At 61.0% G+C, this 21,813-nt stretch overlaps 1 protein-coding gene across 1 annotated transcript; it reads right to left on the bottom strand.

Annotated features, from left to right (window-relative positions):
- Positions 1-1,146: 1,146 nt before the first annotated feature.
- FADS6 (fatty acid desaturase 6) lies at positions 1,147-5,024 on the bottom strand (the record flags this gene model as incomplete). The annotated part of the gene is made up of 6 exons (XM_084298372.1): positions 4,901-5,024; positions 3,736-3,902; positions 3,314-3,494; positions 2,564-2,751; positions 1,901-2,080; positions 1,147-1,296 (listed from the first exon to the last, which is right to left on the bottom strand). The coding sequence occupies exons 1-6, from the start codon at positions 5,010-5,012 to the stop codon at positions 1,147-1,149; spliced, it is 978 nt and encodes a 325-aa protein (XP_084154498.1). The 5' UTR covers positions 5,013-5,024.
- Positions 5,025-21,813: the final 16,789 nt, after the last annotated feature.

Raw genomic sequence — 21,813 nt, 5'->3', positions numbered from 1 at the left:
CTGAAAAGCTCAGAGGCCCACTTGATGCCAAAATGACCCAATCTGAACCAAAACCACCACTCAGGGAGCACTCATTCACCCCACTATTTTGGCACACACAGCAGAGCCTGGCTCTGCCACCCCCAGAGCCTCCCCCCCACAGGCCTCACAAAATGCACACTCCGGGATTTTTGCCCTTTGGCTGTTTCACAATGTTCTGGATCGATAAAACCGCACAGGAGAGGACACGGTGACCCCAGCACCAGCAGAGGGGCTGCTCCAGGGTGCCAGCATCCCCCGGGAAATCCTATTTCTGCCCCACAGGATTGGATCCAGGGACAGCTTGGCACAGCCCAGGGTTGGTGCCACCTCTTGTGCTGGTCCCAGTTTGACCAGTTGCCTTCTCTGCTTCACTCACCCCCACTGGGCTGAACTTTGTTATTGGGCTTGCAGGGTCGAGATAACAAAACCAAGGGGAAAGGCAGTGCCAGCATCCTCCCCCCTGGCAGCGGCCCAGCAGGATGAGTCCAGCCCCAGCTGAACAGGGAACGGCTCCCAGGCCCATGCAGGCTGGAAATCTGCCTGCCAGCCTCCCGCTGAGCCCTGAAAAAGGCCTGGCAGGAGCCACAGCTCCCACTGGGGTCCCCCAGAGCACCCCCATACGGACACCCCCTGGGCGAGGCAGCACCCCCACAGGATTTGCTCCAGAAAAAAAAAAAAAAAAAAAAAAAAAAAAAAAGTGAAAATGAAATAAAGAAGATCCATGGCAAGACACCGAGGCTGATTTGTCAAATCCTTGTTCCTAGAGGGACTGCTCGCCCCCCAGCTCAGGTAAAGCACAGCAGCAGTGACAGCCCCTCGGGGGGTCAGCGGAGCCCCCACCACGTCCCCAGCATCTTGCACAGCCCCCGGGTGTAGGAAGGGTGCCTGGGGGACACGGCCCTGCCCGGAGCACCCAGCCAGTGGCGGGGCTTGACTTTGCTCTCCCCAGGCATGAAGGCAGAGCGGGTGAAGCTAAACCCTGGTTGTGAGCAGCTCTGGGATCCCAGGCCCCCCTCCAGGACCCCAGCATTGGCATGGTTTGTCCCTTTTCCTGGTGCAGCTACCCAAAAGCAAGCCCTCAGGGAGAGGCATCCCCCAGGGGACCCCCTCTGGCAGGCCCCTGCCTCACTGGATGCCCACCAGCTCCGTTATGGGGGGCGCGCGGACCATCAGCTCCTCGTACTGCCGCAGGAAGAGCCGCAGCCTGGCGCCGTAGGTGTCCTCGTTGTAGGGCAGCTGCTTCTCCCTCAGGTACCGGGACACGACGGGTTTGATCTGTAGGAGCACAGTCACCCCGGGCAGTGGTGCTGGTGCTTGCAGGTTTCCAGTCCAGCTCCCTGCCCACAAGACCCTGCACGTCCCCAAGCAGGGCTGGAGAGGCAGAAGCCACGACCCTGCTGTGAAAATTAAAAGGAAGGCAGCATCCAGCTGCAGAAATGAGGGGAGTTCCCCTGGCCAAATGCCTCTGTAGGGTTAGGACAGACATCCTAAAGAGGTTTTTAATGAGGGCTGGCCCCACATGCTCCCCACATGCCCCCACGGCTATCTGCACACAGTGGGGTTGGCCCTACCCGCCCCATCAGCACAACCCTTGTGCCAGCACTCCCTCCTCACGATTACTCCATTTTTTATCCATAATTAAGGTCAAAAAAGGTGTTTCAATGGATGGAGATCCCTGCTGGGGCAGAGCTCACACCCCAGTTTTAAAACACATCCCGTGCCTTGGGGCAACAGGGACAGGACCAAAAGGATCAGAGCCTGGCGTGGACTCTTGGTGAGGCTGATGACAACCCGGGCAGCACCCAAAACACATCCCAAACGAAGAGGCAGGAGCACCGGGAGGGTGCTGGAGGCCGGAGGAGGCTCGTGGCCAGCTCACCTTGAGGCACATGTTGTCGGACAGGCCGGGGAAGAGGTGGTGCTCCACATGGCAGCTGATGAGCGAGTGGCCGAAGGTCCAGTCGAGCAGTGCGTTGCGGGGCAGGTTGAGCACGCCCTGGCTCATCATGTGGATGCGTTTGGGCTTCCGATCGGCCGCGAACATGGGGAGGCCGATGTGCTGCAAGAGAGGTGGGGTGGGTCCCACAGCCTCCCCCTCCCAGGGAATGCGGCAGCTCTGGCCACACCGAGCTGAGGGTCAGCTCCCGACCCAAGTGCTGGGTCTGTCCCTGGGGTCACTCCATCCTGTGCTCTCCTCTCCAAGAGCAAAAACCACACACGGAGCCAACGAGGAGTCCCCCAAGGTGTAGCCCCCTCGAACACCAACCCTTAAAGCCAGCCATCTGGAGGGACTGCACCACCCAGGCTGCATTCCCAAATGCAATCACACCAACCCCCCAAACCCGTAGGTCACCGTGGAGGACATCACACCGCCCTTCCTTCCCTTCCTCCCTGACTCTCTCCCAGCCACATCCCTCTTACAACATCAGCATGAGGGATCTTGCAGCCCAGGCTGCTCGCCTTTGGCTGACACGAGAGGCGAGGCCGGGGCCGGGAGGAGGCTCCGGCACCCTTGGGACATCTCGGGGCTTGGGGTTTGTACCTGGAATATGTTGACATGGATGTAGGGGTGGGCCAGGAGGGAGCGGGTGAGCAGCATGCAGAGCAGGGCCGACCACGGCGACTGGAAGCCCGAGGCGTGGAGCAGCAGCCAGTAGTGGCAGTAGAGACCCAGGGACATGCAGCACACGGTGCGTGCAGCCACCTTCAGCTCCACGTTCCTCAGCAAACCTGCGCCAGGAAGAGGCAGCACGAGGTCATAGCCCATCCACTCTCCATTTCCCCTTCCTCTCCAAAATCCCCACAGAACTGCTCATTTTTGGGGTCTGGGATGCCCTCAGGGCAGGACCCCAGTAATGGGGCAGGGGCTGGGTCATCACAGGGAGGGGTTGGATGCACCCTCATTTCCTATAACCTACCGAGGCACTGTCTGCATGTTTGCCGTTGCCTTGAGCCATGTGTTCAGCCCGAGGGCTGTGCTCCCAAAGCCTGCCAACATTTTCCTGGGCTCTTTTCCCTCAGCCATCCTTCGGCACTACCACTTCTGCCTCGCCTGCCCAAACTCATCGCATCCCAACCCCGTACGCAGGCAGCAACACCAAGCTGCCAGACTGAACCTTTTACAACGAAATATCTGAATTAAAGTAGAACAAATCCAGGCACTTCAGCCTTTTGTAAGAGCTCTCAATGCTCGACCCAACAAAGAGGGCCTGGAGCATTTCTGAGCACCAGCAGCAAGGTGAGAGCCAGCTCACCCCGAGCAGGACCGGTGCCAAGGCGGCTGGGCACGTACCGAGGGCCACCAGGGGCGTTATGATGGGCACGGCAAGAGGTGCCACGAACATGTAGACGTAGCGGTTGAGGAAAGGGAGCTTCCAAGTGCTGGAATCCCCCAGGCCGATGACATTGGTGTAGCCGTGGTGGAGCTTCACGTGGTTGTAGGTGGCTTGCTCAGCCGTGAAAGCTGAGCAGAGCTGGGGGAGAGGAGAAAGGAGAGGCAATGTCAGCAGACACGGACAAGGATCGGGCACCGTGGGTGATGCTTTTCACCCCACAGGCACCAAACCAGGCTGAAATGAACTTTTAGAGCTAAGCACTGGGAACCACCCCCACCGTTCACCCTACTGCCTCCAGCAAAGCCCCGCAATCGGTGCTGGTGCTCAGCGGTACGGTGCCGATGGGGCTTTCAGGATCTGCCTCCCGCACCCCGCTCACCTCGATGAAGAAGACAGCCCACACTTTGCCCCATGACTTGGACTCGGTGAGGGCGTTGTGGCTGGCCAGGTGGCTGCCCTTCACGGACAGGGTGTGATGCACCACGCCAAGGGTGAGGATCCCGGCCAGGAACGGGACAGCCCGGGCTGAGCGCAGGCACAGGAACCCTGCAGAGAAACCCCCGGGGACCAGGGCTCAGCCACCAGCACATGCTGCAGCACTCCTCACCTCCCTCCTCCCGTTGCTACTCCAAAATGTGCTGACAGCTGCCCTGAGCCTGTTTTTCAGATGTAATTACAGGTATTTAAACTGCCCGAGCCAGTAGGGCTGACTCCACGCCGCCCTTGGTGGCCAGGCTGCAGGTTTGGCCACTTCCAGCCCCAATGGCACCGGGTGCACGCACCCCGCCCAGTCCCATCCCAGTAAGGTCCAGCCAGGAACCTGCAGCACCCAGACCCAGCTTTGGGCATGAGCCAGCCAAACCCCAGGACAGGCACGAGAGGGAAAACAAACTCCCCCCGAGACCCATGGGTCTCTGCATCTCGTGGGTCAGACCTGCTGGCGATTTTATCCCAATATAATTTCCCAGACTCAGCCAGCAGAAGAAGGACAGGGTATTTCTGGGGGACAACACGGTTCTGCTGTATTTTCTGTAACCCCAGGTATTCAAAAACTAAATAGGCACCAGCCTCAGCTTCCTTCTGCTCTAGTAGAGCATTTTATGTGCTCGCATCCCCCTGGCACTGTCAGGTCCCAGTGGGGAACAGGGAGAGCTCAGCCCCCACCCTGTGGCCACTCTGCTCCGTTCCTCCTCATGCCTGCTGCTGCCTGGGGGACAATGGAGAGGGCCCCCTCTGAAGGCCACCAGCACCCACAGGTAACACTGAGCACTCCCCTGCACCCACCACCCCCCCCAGGGCACCCTCACCCCAACCCCATGGGTTTCCCTGCCCGGCTGCTGGGCACTGCCAGGCACCCCCAACCCCACGTCCCACGCCGTCACACCACACAGGGTAAAGGGTTGATCGCAGCTTTGTTACAGCTTAACAGCTGCTAATAGGCTTTCAGCAAAGTCCCCTGCCCTACACACCTCCAATATAACAGCAGCGAGGAGGCAGTGGGACCCCCACACCCCCAGGCCCCCCAGGCTCGGGGGGGCTCCTACCTGCCGGGAGCGCGAGGAGGCTGCAGGCGAGGATGGAGGCGTCCACACCATGCCGCTCCCACCAGCTGCTGCTCTTCACCACCTTCTGCACCCGCTCCGAGAGCTCGGCCATGAGGGACTCCTCGCCCCCCAACACCCCAAACTGCTCCGGCTCCTTCCCTGCTGGCTGCAGCCCCCCTCCAGCATCTTCTCCCCGTCCGGTGGCTGCGTCCCCATCACCCAGGGCTGGTCCCAGCTGGGGTTCCTCTGCTGTCACCTCCATCCCGCTGCCACCCGGAGCTGTCCCATCGTCGTGGGGCTCCCCCCGTGTCCCCCCGAGGCCGGTGGCACCGCTGGCGCGCTGTCCCCTCCGCCTCGCCACCTCCCCATCCTCCAGCGGCATCGCCCTGCCAAATACAGGCAACGCACACCCTGACAGCACCCGAGGCGAGGAATTAACACCCGGGAGGGGGCAGGAAAGCACCTGGAGCCCAGCCCGAAGCCTTCAGAGCCTCGACGGCGGCCTCGTCCCCTCCGCGTGTCCCCCCCAACCCCCAGCCTCCAGCGCCGAGGCCGGGCTCCGCAGCCCCGGCTGAAGGACACGGGAAGGGCGGGAGGGGGGGGGGGAAAGAGCAGAAAGCCACGATAATAATACAAATAAATAAAAGTAAGAAAAGCAAAAAGCCCCTCGGGGGAGCGGAGGCGCAGCCCCGTACTCACGGCTCCCCCCGGCGCTGCGCCCCGGTGCCGGGCGGCGGCGGCGGCTCGGGGAAGGGAGGAGCGGAGGAGAGCGGGGAGGAGGCTGGAGGCTGGATGCAGATGAGCAGCCGCAGAAATCCGCCCCCGATCCCCTATTCGGGAGCACCGAGGGCACCGGGAGAGGGAGGAGGGAACGGGACGGGAGGAGAAGGATGGGGAGGCGGCGGGGAGGCTGGAGGGAGGGGAGCCGGGAGGCAGGACCAGCCCCGAGGAGGCCAGGAGGAGGGTGTGGGGTAGGGGTTGTAGGGCTGGGATAGGGGTTGTGGGGTTGGGATAGGGGTTTCTTTCCTCCGGAGAGCAGGAGCCGTGCAGCCCAACCCGCCTGGGACAGCTCCAAGGGCAGGCTGTGGGATGGTGAAAGAGGGAGCGCACCCGTGGGGCTGAGCCCTGGCCCCACTTTGCGCCTCCTCTCCTACGCTGTTGTGAGTTTTGCAAGATTTTTTTTGTAAGAATTCCCTCTCGTTACCATCTCTGCCTCCTGGTTAATCGAGCAGAAACAGCGCAGGACCGAGAGCTTTCGGGTCCTGTGCCAGGGGACAGCCCCTGCCTCTACAGCAGAAGGCTCTAAAAGCAACACTTCCCCACCGGGCACCTGATTTCTCCTTTTTTTTGGTTACTTTTCCTAACCCAAACCTGAATCAGCTCAGCCAAAAGGCACTGATTCACCAAACCTCAGCTAACACCGACCCCCAGCAACTCCACATGCCAGGCTGGTTTGCTGCACCCCACGCTGGGGTTCCCCAGACCCGAATCGGGACGGGCTCAGCACCTCCTGGAGCAGCAAATCCCTGCAGCGACTGGGAGGCAAACCTCACCCCAGCACCGTGCCAGTCCCTGAGCCCCAGGGGACTCTCATCGCACCCTGGAAAAGCAATAAATAAATAAAAAAAATAAATAAAATTGCACCTGCTGCCAAGGGCAGAGTGAGGGGGTGTTACACAGCTGCAGGGTCTTCTCTTCCATTCCAGCAGCTCGTGTTAAGAAGGATCAATTCCAGAGCCACGGGCACTAATAAAGAGAAATACCTGGAGCCGCAGCAAGCTGAAGGCCTGGCTGCAGCAGCCAAGTTCAGCAATTGGTTCCAACACACAGCTCGTTTGTCATCGCCAGCTCGTTAAGGAGGGAAGCCCAGGGCAAAGGAGAGCACCCACGGGTGGTGCTGAGCCAGGGGCGAGCACACGAAGGTGGTGCTGGACGCGGTGATGGGCTGGGGGACACCGTGGGGTCTGCTCATTATGGGATGCCTTCATTAACAGAGGGAGCAGAGAGCGGGACCCCTGCAGGGACACCACCAGGGGTGGTGGCAGTGAGGTGACGAGCCACAATCTGAGCTTGTCCTGCTGCTGCTTTTGGTGATTGCACAAGCTCGGGACGGGGCAGAACGGGTTCTGTGGCAATGGGGCAGGAGGAGACAGAGGAGGAGGAGGCAGCAGAGCGGCTCAGCCTCGTGTCCAAGCCCCAAATGAGTCAAGAGGATCCCACTGCAGCCAGGGGGAGCGTGCCCGTGTGCATGGTCCTGGGACCAGGGGCCACGTCTGCGTGGGAGAACAAGCAGTGGGTTGGGAAAGATGCAGGAAAGGCAAAGTTTAGCCCCTGGGGGACGGTTTCCTTCTGCTTTTGCTTGAAGCTGCAGCCAAGGTGGGAGTTGTGCCCAGGGTGATGCTCGCAGGGGAGCAGCAGCCGCAAGGAGAGCCTGTGGGAGAGGACAACCAGAGAGACAACTTCCCAATGTCAGTGTGGGGCACACAAAAAGAGCAGGTTGGAAAACCCTTCCCTATGCTCCTGAGCCTCCCACAGGAGGAGTAGGAGGCCTGTAGCACTCATGGGGCAGCTTTTGGGTCCCCAAATAGCCAGGGGAGGGAGACAACCCAGGGCAGAGATGTCTCTGGTGCACCATCCCCAGCCGAGCTTCCCCAGGAGCAGAAAGGGGAACAGTAGGAGACAGAAACACCCAAAATGAGGCTTCTGGTCACTGCCGGATATGTGCCCGTATAAACCACGGCACGGAGCAGGCTGGAGCCCCGCGAGCCCAAGGGGAAGCAGAGCACCAAGCGGGGCTCAGCCCTGTGCCAAGGATGCTCAGCTGAGGCTGGGCTGGTTGTTACTCGGATTGGGTGGGCACCAGCACCCCGTGGGTACCCCAAAAAGTTCATAAATAACCCAAGAGATGCACAGGAGGAGGGAAATGAGCAGCTCCCAAAAGGCACAGACCCCTGGCAGCCTCCCTTTCCTCCTTCCCAGGGAGCCAGGAGGTGGCCTGCCCCCAGCAAGAGCAGGGATTTTCAACTAAGCACCAGCAGATTTGGGGTCGCAGCCCTAAATCTGCTTCTTTGCAAAGCTCTCTTTTCAAAAGGAACATAAACCTCCCACTTACCTCCAATTTTCCACCACTTGCAGGCCAAACCACGCAACCCTGCTGCCCCTAGCAAAACCACAGGGATGAAAGCAAAAGCTGATGCCCTCCCCCCCTCCAACCCCGTGGAAACAAACACCTCCAATTTTGTAGGAAAATCACATCAAAGACTCACAAATCCCCCAGCACACAGCAGGGATCAGCACAATCCCCAGTCGTGGAGGAGCGAGCTGCTCGCTGCCACCAGCCCCTCACAGCACGGGGGCCAGTGTGGGGTCCCACAAACATGGGGGGCAAAGCCTTTAGCCCCCAAAAAGTCCATTTCCAGCCCCAAACCCATGAGCTGGTCAAAAACCTGCAGCATTTACACCTCAGGGAGGGAGGGGAGCAAACTCTACTTGGCGGTATCTTCATCCCTACAACCACCCACCCCACAGACCCTCCTCCTCCTCCTCCTCCTCCAAGGGATGAAGGAGCAGGGCAGCAGCACCACGGTGCCCCCCTCACAGACCACCACAGCCCCCATCACCCCCTAGCTTGGCCTTCCCTGGGGACATCCCCTATTTAACACCTGGGTTTGGATGGGGTTTCCCCTATTACTCCCAGGCTGCACCCATTTGGGTAATTGGCTTAATGAGGGATTAATTTCTGCCATCCTCTTCCCAGCAGGCAGAGGTTAAGCTCATCCCCTCCTCCTTTTGGGGTCTAACAGGTGCTCATGGAGGAGCAGCAGGCGGGTTCAGCACCTCACCCCAAACCTCACCCCAAGCTCCAACCCAAGCGAGGAGCTCCATCTGCAGGCAACGCCCAGCTTTGCCTCGGGGACCCCCAAAAGCTGCTCGGGTGCCCCCGATATTTGGGGGATATTTGGGGAATATTTGGGGAGCGGGGCTGCAGCGCATCCTCCGGGCACCCCAAATCCTCCAGCCCCCGGGCTGCGGGGTGAGGAAATCATCAAGCAGTGGGTTGAAAAGCCTCAGGGCAGGCACCAGAGGGAGTCACAGCTCCACCGTACACCTGCCCCGATGGGCATTTCACCAAAATATTGATGCAAGAAGCTCCAAAAGGGCAAATACCCGAGCATTCCCGTGGCCGATCCCTTTGTCCCAGGGGATCCTCGTGTCCTTCGGGGCTGGGGAGATGCAGGATCTGTCCGTGGCCATTTGGTCACCCCACATGCTCCCAGCCCTGCTGGGACGTGGCGAGGCCGTGCTTTTAACTCAAATAACTTTCCTCCCTGCTGCTGTACCCGGCTGTTTGCAGCCAGCACTGAGGCAGCAGGATGATGGCAAGCACGAGACGCCGGCAGAGCAAGGACAAACCCGGGTATAAACCACCAGAACCCATCCCTGCCCACACGCACCCCAAATCCTCCTGGGGACTTGGCACGTGCTCACCACCGGCCCTTCCAGCCACCGCCGGAATGTCCCGATACCGTCCCGGGACCGTGTTTTCATTTTTTTTTTATATCAGCTGTGAATAAAGCAGCTGTCATCCACCCCCTGCTCCATCCCGGCTTAATTTCAAAAGCCTGGCTGGAGGTGTCAACTAATCACAGACTTCCTCCACTTAGCAGCTCAGGGCGCAGGTAATCATTAGGTTGTGTGCCTCCGCTCTTGCCCCGACCGAAACTGCTTGCCCCCACCCCTTGGTCCCTGGCGTCACCGCCTGGCAAGGTGTTACCCAACGCGGGGCTCGCTGCAGGATCCGTCCCGCTCCACGCAGCCGAGCCTCCCACCCTGCAGCTCTGTACGGGCACCGCTCTTTGCATCCTCTCCTGCACCCAAAAAGAGGGAAATTTGGGTCCCAGCGGGTGAGGAGGGCACCAAGCATGGCTCCAGCCCCGTTTGGTGGCCGAATATTGGGGGTGATGCAGCGGGGAGGTGGCCGCTGGTTGCCAGCACCAGGCTTTTTATTCACAGCACCACGATGCGCATCGGAGAGACGGGCTATGGTCCCCGGGAATTAAATGCAGTTTTCATACACACAGCACTGCCCAGCCCCGGCCCCCTGCTCTGCCATGCCCTCCCGGCCCCCAGCCACCAGCAGGGCCACACACGTGTCCCCATGGCCAGGCGCTGAGCCCCACGGGCAGGTCCCCGGCACCAGCCGCCCACATGAAACTTTTACCACTTCGCACGGGCAGAGGCTCTCCGGGCTGCGTCCTCGGCCCTCTCTAGGAACAAGGGACGCTCCCAGCCTGCTGGCACCATGGCACGGGGAGGGACACGGGGCAGGATGGACCCTGTGGGGGTCCTGAGCCCACTGTGAAGCTTTCTGAGCCCGGCACGGCTCAGCATGGCTGCACCGATGGTGGTGCCGCTCGCCAAGTTTATTTTTCAAAGCCAGGCTTCCTGGGCAGCTCCACTGATGAGGAGGGACACAGGTGAGGAGAGCAGGGCACAGCCTGGCACCAAAATCCCGTTGCCTTTTCCTCCAGGAGTATCGGGACATGTCTGGCTGGGTTGTTGTGTTTGCCTGGGCTTAGGAAAACAGAGATAAGCCCTGACGAGAACCTCTGCTCCGACTCGGTCACTGCTCATGAGACACCAAACAGGATCCTTACGGAAACCAGAAACACCTGCGAGATAAAAAGCTTTGTGCTCATTAAAAATACACCCCCAAAATCTGCCTCCTGATTGCAAAGCAGCCCTCACACAGCACCTACCCACCGGATAAAGGGCCACACGATGCCGTCCCCACGCCCGGGATGGGCACTGCCCTGTGCCGGCCGCAGCGGGGCTCGGTGTCTCGGTGCCACGCGGGGAGCACGAGGCCACCCGGGGCCAGGCGGGCAGAGGGGAAGGCAGGGCACGCGTGGCCGTGATGTAACCTGCCCCCGGGGCCCTCCCTGGAAGGGCGCGAGCCGCCCGGCCGGGGTGGGAAGCCGAGGCGCTGCGTCACTGCTGCGGGCTGCGGGCTTGGGTGGGAGCCAAAGGGCTGCCCGAACCGCGCCGGCCTCCAGGAACACGGCCAGCGTTGGCAGGTCTCGCGTGCTAGCAGCCTATTTCCCTGCTTCCAGACGCTGCAGGAAGGCGATGGTCAAGGCAGCGGGGCTGGGGAGAGGGTTTGCTGTCGGGTCCCTGCTCCCCCTGGCTGGGAACGGGCTCTGGCCACGTCCTCCCGTGTCCCCAGTAGCCCTGGAGACACATCCAGACAATACCCAGCGCGTCCTCCCTGCCTGTTCCCGTCTCTTGCAAGAGGGAAAAGGGGCTGAGCTGCCCAAAACCCAGCACCCCGGGGAACAGCCCCCCATCTTTTGGGGCAGGGGCGGCCCCCCGGAGCCGGCTGCGGGTGCCAGCGCACCGAGGGCAGGCTGTGTGTAACGCCGGCGCTCGGATGCACCTCGCCAGCCACAGGGATAACTCACGCACCACCTGGCAGCTATTTCATCAGCACGGCCAGACCCATAAAACCAGTTAGCTTGGAAAAACAGGGACTCTGCTTAATGACAGCTTTGGAGCCGCGGTGCTCCGGGTCCCAGTCCACTGCGGGAACATCTGGCAGAGCCCACGGGAGGTGCGGAGCAGCCCCAGCCAGGAGCAGGGGGTGAAGCAGGCGTCCCCCAGGCACAGCGAGCTGGCATTTTGCAGGCTCCTAGGAAGATGCAAACACCACAAAAGCTGCTAAATTCTGCGAGGGGGGTTGCAGAGCTACAAAGTCTCCCCAGCCCCGCTTCTCTGGCTTTCCCCCGTCCCTTAGGGCTGATCCGGGCATGTGCAAGGTGCTGCTCAGTGATCACAGTCCGAGGATTGGGAGCCACCCTGACCCAGGCAACATTTTATTTCTGATGTTATTTCTGATGTTATTTCTGATGTTATTTCTGATTTTGTTTCTGGCTTCAGCCAGGCCTGGCTGGGATCGGGGTCAGCTGCAGCCGCCGTGCCCCAGTGCCTGCCTGCGGGAGGGCAAAGTGGGGCAAAGCGAGAGAGGGAGGAGGCCATGGAAAAAAAAAATAATAATAATAATATATAGGGGTTAGAATAGAAACCAGGTTACGGCTAAACTGTGGGTGGCGGGAGCTGTCGTGGCAGGTAGAGGTGGCTGCTGTGCCAGCCCAGGGGACCAGAACCTCATGGACCAGGGGACCGCTGTCCTCACGGCACAGCTGGAACCTGCCTGTGCTGAAGCCCTTAAATTTTTGAGGGTCCTTGTGCTGGAGGGTACAGGGGGAGACGGGTCTCAGGGACATGGCTAGGTGTGAAATGGCCAGAAGCTCAGCCCTAAATCGAGCCCTTCAGCCGGCGGGGTGCAGGACCACCGTGCCCAAGAGCTGCTGCTGGCACAGGGGCAGCTGGATGGAGCCTCGGCGGAAACGGAGAATCAAATAGCAGCTCTGCGGGGGCAAAAGAAAAAATAAAATAAATAAAAAGCAGATTTGCTTTTTCCTCCTTTCTTCCTGAATGGGAAAAAAAGAACAATCAACAATGAGCCAAGCCCGGCACGACGCAGATAAGCCCGACCTCCCACGGCGTGGCAGTGGGACCGGCGTCAGCGGGCGGCTGGCACAGCAGGAGGCTGCCCCAGCGCAGGCAGCGGGCTCACGAGGAGCCACCAGCAGCGCCAGCCCCAAGGAGCCCACGGGTGGCCAGAGCTGCTCCATGTCCCCGCTGGGCTGCGGCCAGCTGGAGCCAGGCACGGCCACCGCAAGGAGCTGATAGTGGGATTTCCAGATAACGGGGTTCTGGGAATGGCCACGGTGCCCGGCACAAGCCCTGTTCCTGAAAAGGACGTCGCCTTCCCGCACGGTGCAGGTGATGCCCTTGGGAAGGGGGGTGGCTTGTCGGGAGAGCAGTGAGTAAGGCTCGGGCTCTGTTGGGAAAAGGGGAGAAACTGGTGCCCGGGGAGATGATGGGAAGTCTTTGAGAACCCAGCATCCAGCCTGCGCATGGACCCACGGCTTCCTGAGCCCATGGACCACGCTGGAGAAAACAAGTGTCACCCAGGATTTGTTATCTGACAGCTCCAGGCTGGGAGAAAACTGCCCACAAAAAGAAAACCGAAGGTTGAATGTTGTGCATCACATCAAAAAACATCCCCGGGGCCTCTGCTCCCCCAGACACCAGGCCTCCCTTTCCCATAGTGAGAGGTCCAGCCATCCTAAAGTTACCTTTCCAGACAACGTGTCCACAGCAACCTCGTGAGTGGTTTTAGACGTCCATCCACGGGGCATGGTAGAGTCAGACCCATCTCCAGCCGTCCCTTGGGAATGCTCTGCCCAGGGCAGGGCCAGACAGGGCTGGTGGGAGGCACAAAGTGCTGCTGGCTTCCCCCTCTTCTTTCCATGCTGCTTCTTTCCTGATAATTTAGGGGGGAAAAAAAAAAAAAAAACAGCATAAAAAGATGCTTTTGTTCAGCCACCAGCCCGGTGACAGGACCCAGGGTGCTCAGCACCCCCCGTGTCACGTCCTCCAGCCCTCGGTGCCCTTCTGGTGCCTGGGACAGGCAGGGGAATCCGGTCCCCCCCAAGGGGCTGTGTGCAGGCAGGACCCCCCAAAAACTTCTAGCAGCCCCAAGCCCCCCAGAAGGCACCCACAGCTCCCAGCCCCTCCACTCCACGTCACCCATGGGCAAAGCCAGCCCGAGCTCGGGGACACGGGGACACGGGACCGGTGCTGCCCAGGGAGAGGCAGTTTGAGCGCTGCACATTCCTGCCCCTGGAGCCCAGCGCAGCCCCGGGCGTGAGTAATGCCCCGGGCTGGCTGCCTCGAATACCTGGGGCTGATCTATCGCCCGCGTGCCACTGGGTGAGGAGGTGCTGAGCACAGCAGCTCACCCCGGCACGTCGCCGTGCGGCCGCCCCGTGCGGGTGTCCGGCCGGGAGCTTCCCACTGACACCGCCAACGGGGCTGAGCCACTCGGCACCACGTCCCAGCACCGTGCCCTGCTCTGCTGTGCCAGCTCCCACCTGCTCGCCCGAGGCAGAGCCCGCTGCCCCAGCCACGGCACGTGGACACCAGCACTTCCCCAACCCTCTCCAAACCAGCTTTTGCCTCTCTGTGCGTCCTGCAGTGCTTCTTTTTGCACCCCTGGGGAGCCTGTGTATCCCTCTGGGTCCCACTCCGGGGTGCCAACGAACCCCAGGGCTTCCCCAGGGGATGCCCAGCATGAGGAAGGGGCCGGGCTGCTGCCCCCCTTCCCACAGGTCCCTCCTGGAGCAGGAGCAGAGCTCTGGCAGCAAACGAGCCGGCGGTGCTGCCGGCAGCCTGCCCGCGTGGGCTTGTGTAACCTCTTACGTCAGGCAGCACCGGCCGGCTCCTGCCTCCTGCCTGTGCTGGCACCGCAGCTTTTCCCAGGGCCCCAAGCTCGGGGTCCTGCACCCTGGGGATCCCCGAGTCCCCTGGGTGCCCCTGCGGACACCCAGACCCTGCTGGGACAGGGGGGTGCTCGTCCTTCCCCTGGGGAACGGCCCTGCCTCGCACACAGCAGCTGTCCCCATCGCCTTCTCCTGGAAGGCAGCAAGCAAATAAACAACCAGATGATGTCTTTATGCTTTCAGTATTTAATTTCGAATTTATTTCTTAATTTGAGAAACATCGGTGTGTGGGTGGTGGGCTGGGACAGGCGCATGGGGAACCTGGACCTGGCACCACAGGGCAGAAGCCGGGGGGGGCACCAAGCTCTGCCCTCTTTGCTTTGCCCCAGTGGCACAAAGCAGCCAGAGCCCAGCGCACCCCGGCCTCAAACCCTCCTCTTCCTCCTCCCCAGAGACCAGCGTCTTCCTCACCCCCACGGCTCAGCCTCCCCAGCAGCACTGCAGGAGCACAGCGGTGCAGGGCGATGCCAAGGGGCTCTGTGGGGGTTTTAATGGGAACGGCACCCCCCCAGGGCACGGCCACCCCATGGACAGGCACCACAGAGAGGCAGGATGCGGCCGGGGCTGCTCCCCAGCTGGCAGCACAGACAAGCCCAGCACAGCCCAGCGGGTGCCCAGAGAGCCTCCAACACCCCAGCAGCCCCTGGCGCGCTTCCCAAACCCGCCCAGCTGGGTTTCGGGGTGCTGGAGGCGGGCTGGGGCACCAGGGCAGCAGGGCGAAGGCATTCCCCAGGGCTGGAGAGGGCAGGATGCCGTGCCAAGAACAGCACACGTCCGTCCGCTCGCCTCCCCTTCCCAGCTGCAAGAAGCAGGGAAAGAGCCCAGGGAGGTTGCACCCGGAGGTGCAACCAGCAGCCAGCTCGCAGCATCCTCAAGGGATGCAAGAAATGGGCAGTCGGGGCCCGTGCACGTGTTGGCACGAGTGGCCAGGCTCGTGCATCGCTGCTGGGCGCCCACCGATGCCCCGTGGGGCTCGCAGGTACCGTTGACGGGTTGCAAAGTGCTGCAGGGTTTGCTCGAGCACGCAGCTGCCTTATGTAAGAGAGCGGGAGCGCGGCGGGGATCAGCCCTGGTTTGTAGGTCAGAAAATGGAGGTGCGGGGCAGCTGAAGGCTTGGGCTGGGTCAGCCGGTGAGTCAGTGCCAAAGGAGGGACCGGCGCGGCGGAGGCTTTATTAGCAGGTGAGGGGTGGAGCGAGGCTTCGGCAGGCGAAGGCAACGCTGAAGCTCAGCATCAGCCGAGCGGGGTCTCACCATCCCGCCCGCTGTCCCCAGCTCCCCCAGCCCCCAACCTGCCAGACATGGGGTCCCGCTGCCCCTCGCACCACTGACGGCGCCCGAGCCCCCCGCGCCCCGCCGCTGCCCCGCACCTCGACACCCGGCCGCGGCGGTGCCAGGACGCCGGTGATGGAGCAAGGTCAGTGAAACAGGTTTCTCCTCCTCGGCGCCTCCACCACGGCGCTGTGATTCGCCCTTCCCTGCGCAGGCTGGGGAGCTGCAGACTCGTTGACAGCGGCTCTCGTTAGCTCGGTTATTGAGCCGGGATGGGGCCGCCGGTTCTGAAGGCAGCAGCTCGAGCGGCCGCCTGGTGCATCGCTCCCCTTCTGTCCCCGTGCGGGTGGCTTTGCTGCAGCTCTTCCCCCAAACTCGCAAGGAATTTTTGCGCTTGGAGACCCCCCCCGTGCCGGGGAGGCGTGCTGCGAAACACAAAACCCGTGGGACACGGGGCTGTGGTGGGTGAAATGTGGGGTGCTCACGGGGCTGACAGTGAGCACCGTGAGAGCACCGAGAGTTCATGGGCTCTTGGAGGTTTGGGGAGCTCAGCCCAGGCTGACCCCTCTGCTGTGGTCTGTGGCTGCCCCAAGTGCCAGCCCGTGGCCACGCTCACCCAAGGGGTTGGTGCTGAGCCCAGGGGTCGCTTGTGGCTGTGAGAAGCGCCAGGGGTTGTCACATAAGGGGTGAAAGCAGTACCTGGGTCAGGATCCTTCCTCTACTCCTTTCAGGCTTGTTGCCAACTCTTTGTAGTGCCTGCACGCTCCTCTACATTTCTCACCCTCGTGTGTGCCACCGCCGTGCACCTGGGATGGGGACACACAGAGCCTGGCAGTCCCATCAGTGGGTTTGTCCCCAAAATGCAGCCAGAGCCACCCAGGGCTGCATCCCCAGGACTTGCAGAAATGCAGCCAAGCAAGACAATGGTGGGGAAACAAAGGGAATGGTAGGGAAACGATGCTGTGCCCAGCCAGACCCACCCCTACCCCTCCTGAGAGCAGGGCCAGCCTCGGGTGAGACCAGCCCCAAGCTCAGCCCCGCACTGCAGCCTGGGGTCGAGAGCTGGGGGCAACCCGCAGGAAATCTCAGCAGCACCGGGGCTTGAATGCTCATGCAGGACTTACTGCGTGGGTGCGGGTGGATTTGGGTTCCTTTTGCAGCCCTGTGCTTGCTGATCCAGCCTGGTGCAGTCCCACGGTGGGGTTGGGTGGCCGTGCTCACAGCGGGTGTCCCCTGCTCCTGGCCCCGCAGGGACCTGCTCTGGCATCAGGCAACGCTCGCAAGCTGGAGCTCGGTGTCTGCAGTGGGGAAAAGATGTTGTCAGAGGTTAAAGTGGTCCCGTAGCCCACCCTGTGCCTGTGCCCTGGGTGCCCTCCCTGTCCTGCTGCTGCCAGGGCCATTGAGGAGTGGATGTCAGCATGGTCCCAGCACCTCTGGGTGCTTCGTGTGGGACATGCAGCATCACTGGGGGCTTGCAGGATGCTCGGTGCCCTCCCCCTGGGGTTGCACAGCAGCAAAAGGAGCTGGGGACCTGCCCCTGGCATGTGCTGCAAACTGAAGTGCATTTATCCCCAGCAGCACCACGGTGCTCAGCGGGAGGGATCCAGGCCAATGCACAAGCCTGCGGCTGGGTTCCCCACGCTGTCCCCTGCAAGGCAGCAAACTCAGGCTGGTCTGTGCCCAGGAGGTACTTTCAGTGCCACCAGCCCTGGCACAGTGCAAGGAGAGGTGTTGGGATGCAGAGCTGTGCCCAGCCCCCATGCCCCCGAGATGCTTGGTGCCATCCCCCAGTTCCCCCAGACCCCAGCTGGGAGCAAGCTGGGGCCATCAGTAGTGGGGAGCTCGCTTTAGACCCAGGAAGCTCTGAGGCAGAACCCACAGCATCCCCTGTCATTTGCTAATGCTTCTAAATCACATGTGGCAGACCTAGAAAGTAATTTGCCCTGCTCGTGCTCAAAGCCAGCACTAAAAGCGAACATCACTCGTCTCCTCTTGCTTTGGCCACCACTTAGAGGCTCCCTCTGCCCTCGGCGCTGAGCGATGCCCACCTCCCCACCTCTGTGGGCAGTTTGGATTTGGGACCCAGCCACGGAGGGTCCCAAAGCCATGATGAGCCCAGCATCACACCATACCCAACCCTGGCCGTATCGGTGCCATATCAGACCCCCCCATGGTACTGCCTCCGTCCTGGCCATCCCCCTCCTGCCTGCGGCGCAGGTCGTTACTCAGCCGCCCGGCCAGGAAGTGAATCCCTGCCGGGATGGGCAGGAAATTGTTCAGCAAGTGGCACACGCACACGCTGGCCCGGCAGGTCCCGGACCCCGGCGTCACCCCTCCGACTGGCACTGCCGGCGGTCACCGCGCCGGGCATGGCAAGGAGCAGCGGGCAGAGATGCTGCTGCCCAAGGGAGGCTCCTCCACCTCCACGCGGTCACCTCTGGCCGTAGGACCTACCTGGTGTCCCGTGGGCGATGGTCTTTTTGGTGCCCACCATCAGCACTGCTCAGCTTCAGTCGTCCCCGGAACCCTCGGCTGCCTCCTTCCTCTCCCAGAGCGTGGCCTGGGGGCCCAGCACCTAGGGACGAGGAGAGAAAAGAGGCACCGAGTGACAGCGTGTGCTGGCACATCACCCTCCTGGGGGCCGTGCTGCAGCTGGGGCATCGGCCTCACTCCTGGGAGCGATGCTCTTTCGGTTGAGGAGCTGGGGCCAGCCCGACAGGCAGCTCGGGGTCGGGGTGTCCGTGCTGGCTCCGCTCCTGGGCAGCATTTCCTGCACCATCGTGGATGGGGGAACGTGGCCAAGCTAAACCCGGGGCACTGGTGTTGATGGGAAGCCTGATTTAACGCAGGGAGCAGCACGGGAAGATTTGGGGCTTGGGGCATTAAGGGACACAGGTCCATGGGTTCCCTGCTGGGTCCGGCCACCCAGGCGGGCGCGATACCAGTGTTTGCTTGCTGGAAGCACAGGGCCAGGGAAACCTGCTGCCTGGCTGGGTTTCTGTTTGGTAGGGTATTTAAGGGTGTTCTCCAGGGTGTGCCAGCCCTGGCCTCCACCCTGCTTTCACAAGCACCCACTCCAAAAGGAGCTTGTTGATCTCGGCTGCAGAGGAGATGCAATTAGCACCGGCGAGATTCACCCGGCACGGCCGGGCTGTGCCAGGGGACAGGGACAGGGGACAGGGGACAGCCACATCCCCTCCCCGGGTCCCAGGGATGAGCAGAGCCCGGCTCCACCACAAGAGCTGCGGGATGCAGGGGACGTGTCCCAGGATGGGGGCACTGAGCATCCTGCCCCACAAGGGCTGCGTCCACGTGTGTCGTGGGAGATGGTCTGAAAAGAAGCTGAGGAGCCACGGCCAAGCAATGTGCCCGAGCTCACAGAGCGTTGGTGCCACGGCTCGATTTCAGCCTGTGGTGATGGAGGTGACCACGTTATTCTCAGGGCCAGCAAGCTTTGTAACATTTCTGGGCTTGTTTGAAGCCTCGTGGGGTCCTGTCCCACAGCACTCAGGTACCGCCGCACCCCTTTCAGCCCAACCTTTTCACCAGCTCTCCGGAGGAAGGACGAGTTGGGAGAGGGGATCTCTGTCCCCCTATCAACACCAGAGTGACTTCAGCAGCTGCTCGGGTGGTCCTGAACAGAAAGGGAGAGTCAGTGAGCGTGAAACCCCAAACACCCCCAGGGTGCCCACCTCCATCTCACCTGCACACCAGCCTGGGGTTATGGTGCTGCACCCAGTGGGTCCCGGTGGCCGTCCTGGTTCTGCTCCATGTCCCCACTGCCCCACAGCCGGGGCTGGCAGCGGGCCCCATCCTGCTCTCCCGGGCAGGGTCCCGGCAGAGGGAGCTGTGACATTTGTGAGCTGGGCGCTGCTGTGCCTGCAGCCTGGGCTTCAGAGGGGGATGGAGGAAAGCCTCAGCCTGCGCAGGCTCGCTGAGAGCGCAGCACGTGTGAGTGCTCACCCTTCTGCCTGCAAGTCATGCCAAGAATTATGTAGGACTGCTTACTTAAATCCTAAAAGCTTTTTTAGCTGTTAAAAAAGATACTTTAAAAAATCAAAGGGCCGCTCTGGCCCGAGGTGCCTTTGCAAAGCTGCCTGATTACAGCTCCAGCCTGTGCTGCCGCCCATTACACAAGGAAAGAGAAAGCACAGCCAAAAAGGGATGAGCGTGGCCAGATCCCAGAGCTGGGGTGAGCACGTGGTGCCTGCTAGCAGTGCTCAGGTTATTCCTTCACTGTGCATCCTTGAGACAAGGCTGCATAAACCCAGCTGCACCTGAGCCCGTTCCTCCAGCCCCCTGTGCGCTGAGCAAGCAGCCCTCTGCTTAGGGGCAGGATTTAAGCCCACACACACTGCCGTGCCCTGCTGGAGCAGGCAGCGTTTCTTGCAAGGGCTGGGCCTGGCTTTTCTCCCTGGAAGGACCAGCAGGAGCCCAAGTCCTGCTCTGCAGCAGTGGGTGCACCCTCAGGAAGCTGCTGCTGTAACAAGGGGCAGGATGTGACCAACAGCAGTGAGCTGCCCCAGCCTGGATCTCAAAGATCCAGGAGACCTTCAAGTGCTTGGAGGACAAGCAGAGGGTTGGAAGGGATCATCAGGGCCATAGTTTCATTCCTGCTGTGATCCAGGTTGCAGCTGCCTGCAGCAGAGCAGTGCTGTACCTCTGCAAATAACCTGTGAGCTACCTGGTGGTGCTCCATGTGTTGTGGCTTTGCAATCTCACCTGAAGCTGTTCCAGCACCAATGCTCTGGGCGGCATTTCTCTGATCCAGAGGTTTGCATTGCAGCCTGGACCAGCACATTGCCAGCGCCCTGCTCAGGGTCTGGTGTGCACGAGGCTGCTGATGCTCCCCTTGGGCTGTTTCACTGCCCAGGTGCGGGCTGGGGGTGCTGCAGGTCCCCAGCCTGCTGCTGCAGCCCAGAAATGCTCCTTTCACCAGGAGCCATCTCTGGGGCTTGAACATAAAATGCTGCAGTAGGGGCTGGGAGCTAAAAGCTCAGAAATTGAACGTAATGGTCAGTGAGACACCCAGTGCTGTGGGTCAGAGCTGGGCTACACACTGAGCACGGACACATTGGGGCACTTGGACCAGGCTGCACCCGCCTGTGGGATCCAGCGGTGCTGCACCCAGGTGCAAATCCAGGCCCTCCTCACACCCTGCTTGTGCCACTGAGAGCCCCAAAGATGGACAGACACACTGGCTCCGTGGGACAGCCATCCGGCAAGCACTTTGAAGGGAAACTACCAAGACATTCGGAACAGCATCTTCATTTCAGATCGGCGCTCTCTAGGCAGCATGGACCAGACTCACAGGCATGCTGAGCACCCCCTGGCAGAAGTCAGGGCTGGCAAATATCAAGCTGAACAGCCTCAAACCAAGGTAAGCAAAAACTCCCTTCCGAAAACAGAGCATCAAACAACACACCAAAGCAAACGACGACCACGAGAGCTGCCACCCAGCACCCCAAATCAACCACTTGCTCAAGGAAGAACGTGTGTAATTATTTATTTTGGGTCCCCTTGGAAGTACCATCGCATGGCTCCTTCAGTTCATGGCTTCGCGTGGTCTCTCGGCCCATGGCCGTGCAGTGCTCCAGCCACGTGCGGCACGCTTGTTCCTGCAGGGAGCTGGTGACCACCGTCCCTTCAGGTGGGCAGGTGGAAGCTGCCCGGTCCCATCTCAGCAGCCGTCCTCCGCACCACGAACCACCCCAGAGCATCCCTCAGGTGGGGAGCGGGATGAGGGAGCAGGAGGGATGGATGGGGATGGCTGTGGCTTTCAGCTGCCCCGGGAAGAGAGTCTCTGGCTTGTGTTTTCTGGCAACTTAGAACTGGGTTTGTTTCGTTTAAAAAAAAAAAAAAAAAAAAAAATTGTAATAAAATGCTGCTGTTGCTATCTGCAAAAGGAAAGAGAAAAGTCTGTCAGTGCCCTGGGAATCCAAAACTGAGCTGTGCTGGAATAGGCAGCAGAACCAGCAAGAAACACACAGGTATTTGAAGGCTGGGAAGCCCAAACGACACAGTGGTTTGAGGTGTCAGCGGATGTGACAGCGGGGAGACCCCAGTGATGCCTCCCATTCACCTCAATGGCAGGCCTGTGGTCCTCAGACCAAGCCAACCAAACCCTGGGAGCACCGCAGAAGAGCAACAACTCCAGCCCAGATAACGCAGTCCCAAAGGCTTGAGCAAGATCTGAAGCACCTGGGGGAGGACTGTCAATGCCACTGGGCACTGCC

This window comes from Netta rufina, assembly GCF_964035555.1.
Source record: "Netta rufina genome assembly, chromosome: 19".
NCBI lineage: Eukaryota > Metazoa > Chordata > Aves > Anseriformes > Anatidae > Netta > Netta rufina.
Note: the sequence above shows the minus strand (reverse complement) of the source record. Positions and strands in the feature narration are given on the sequence as shown.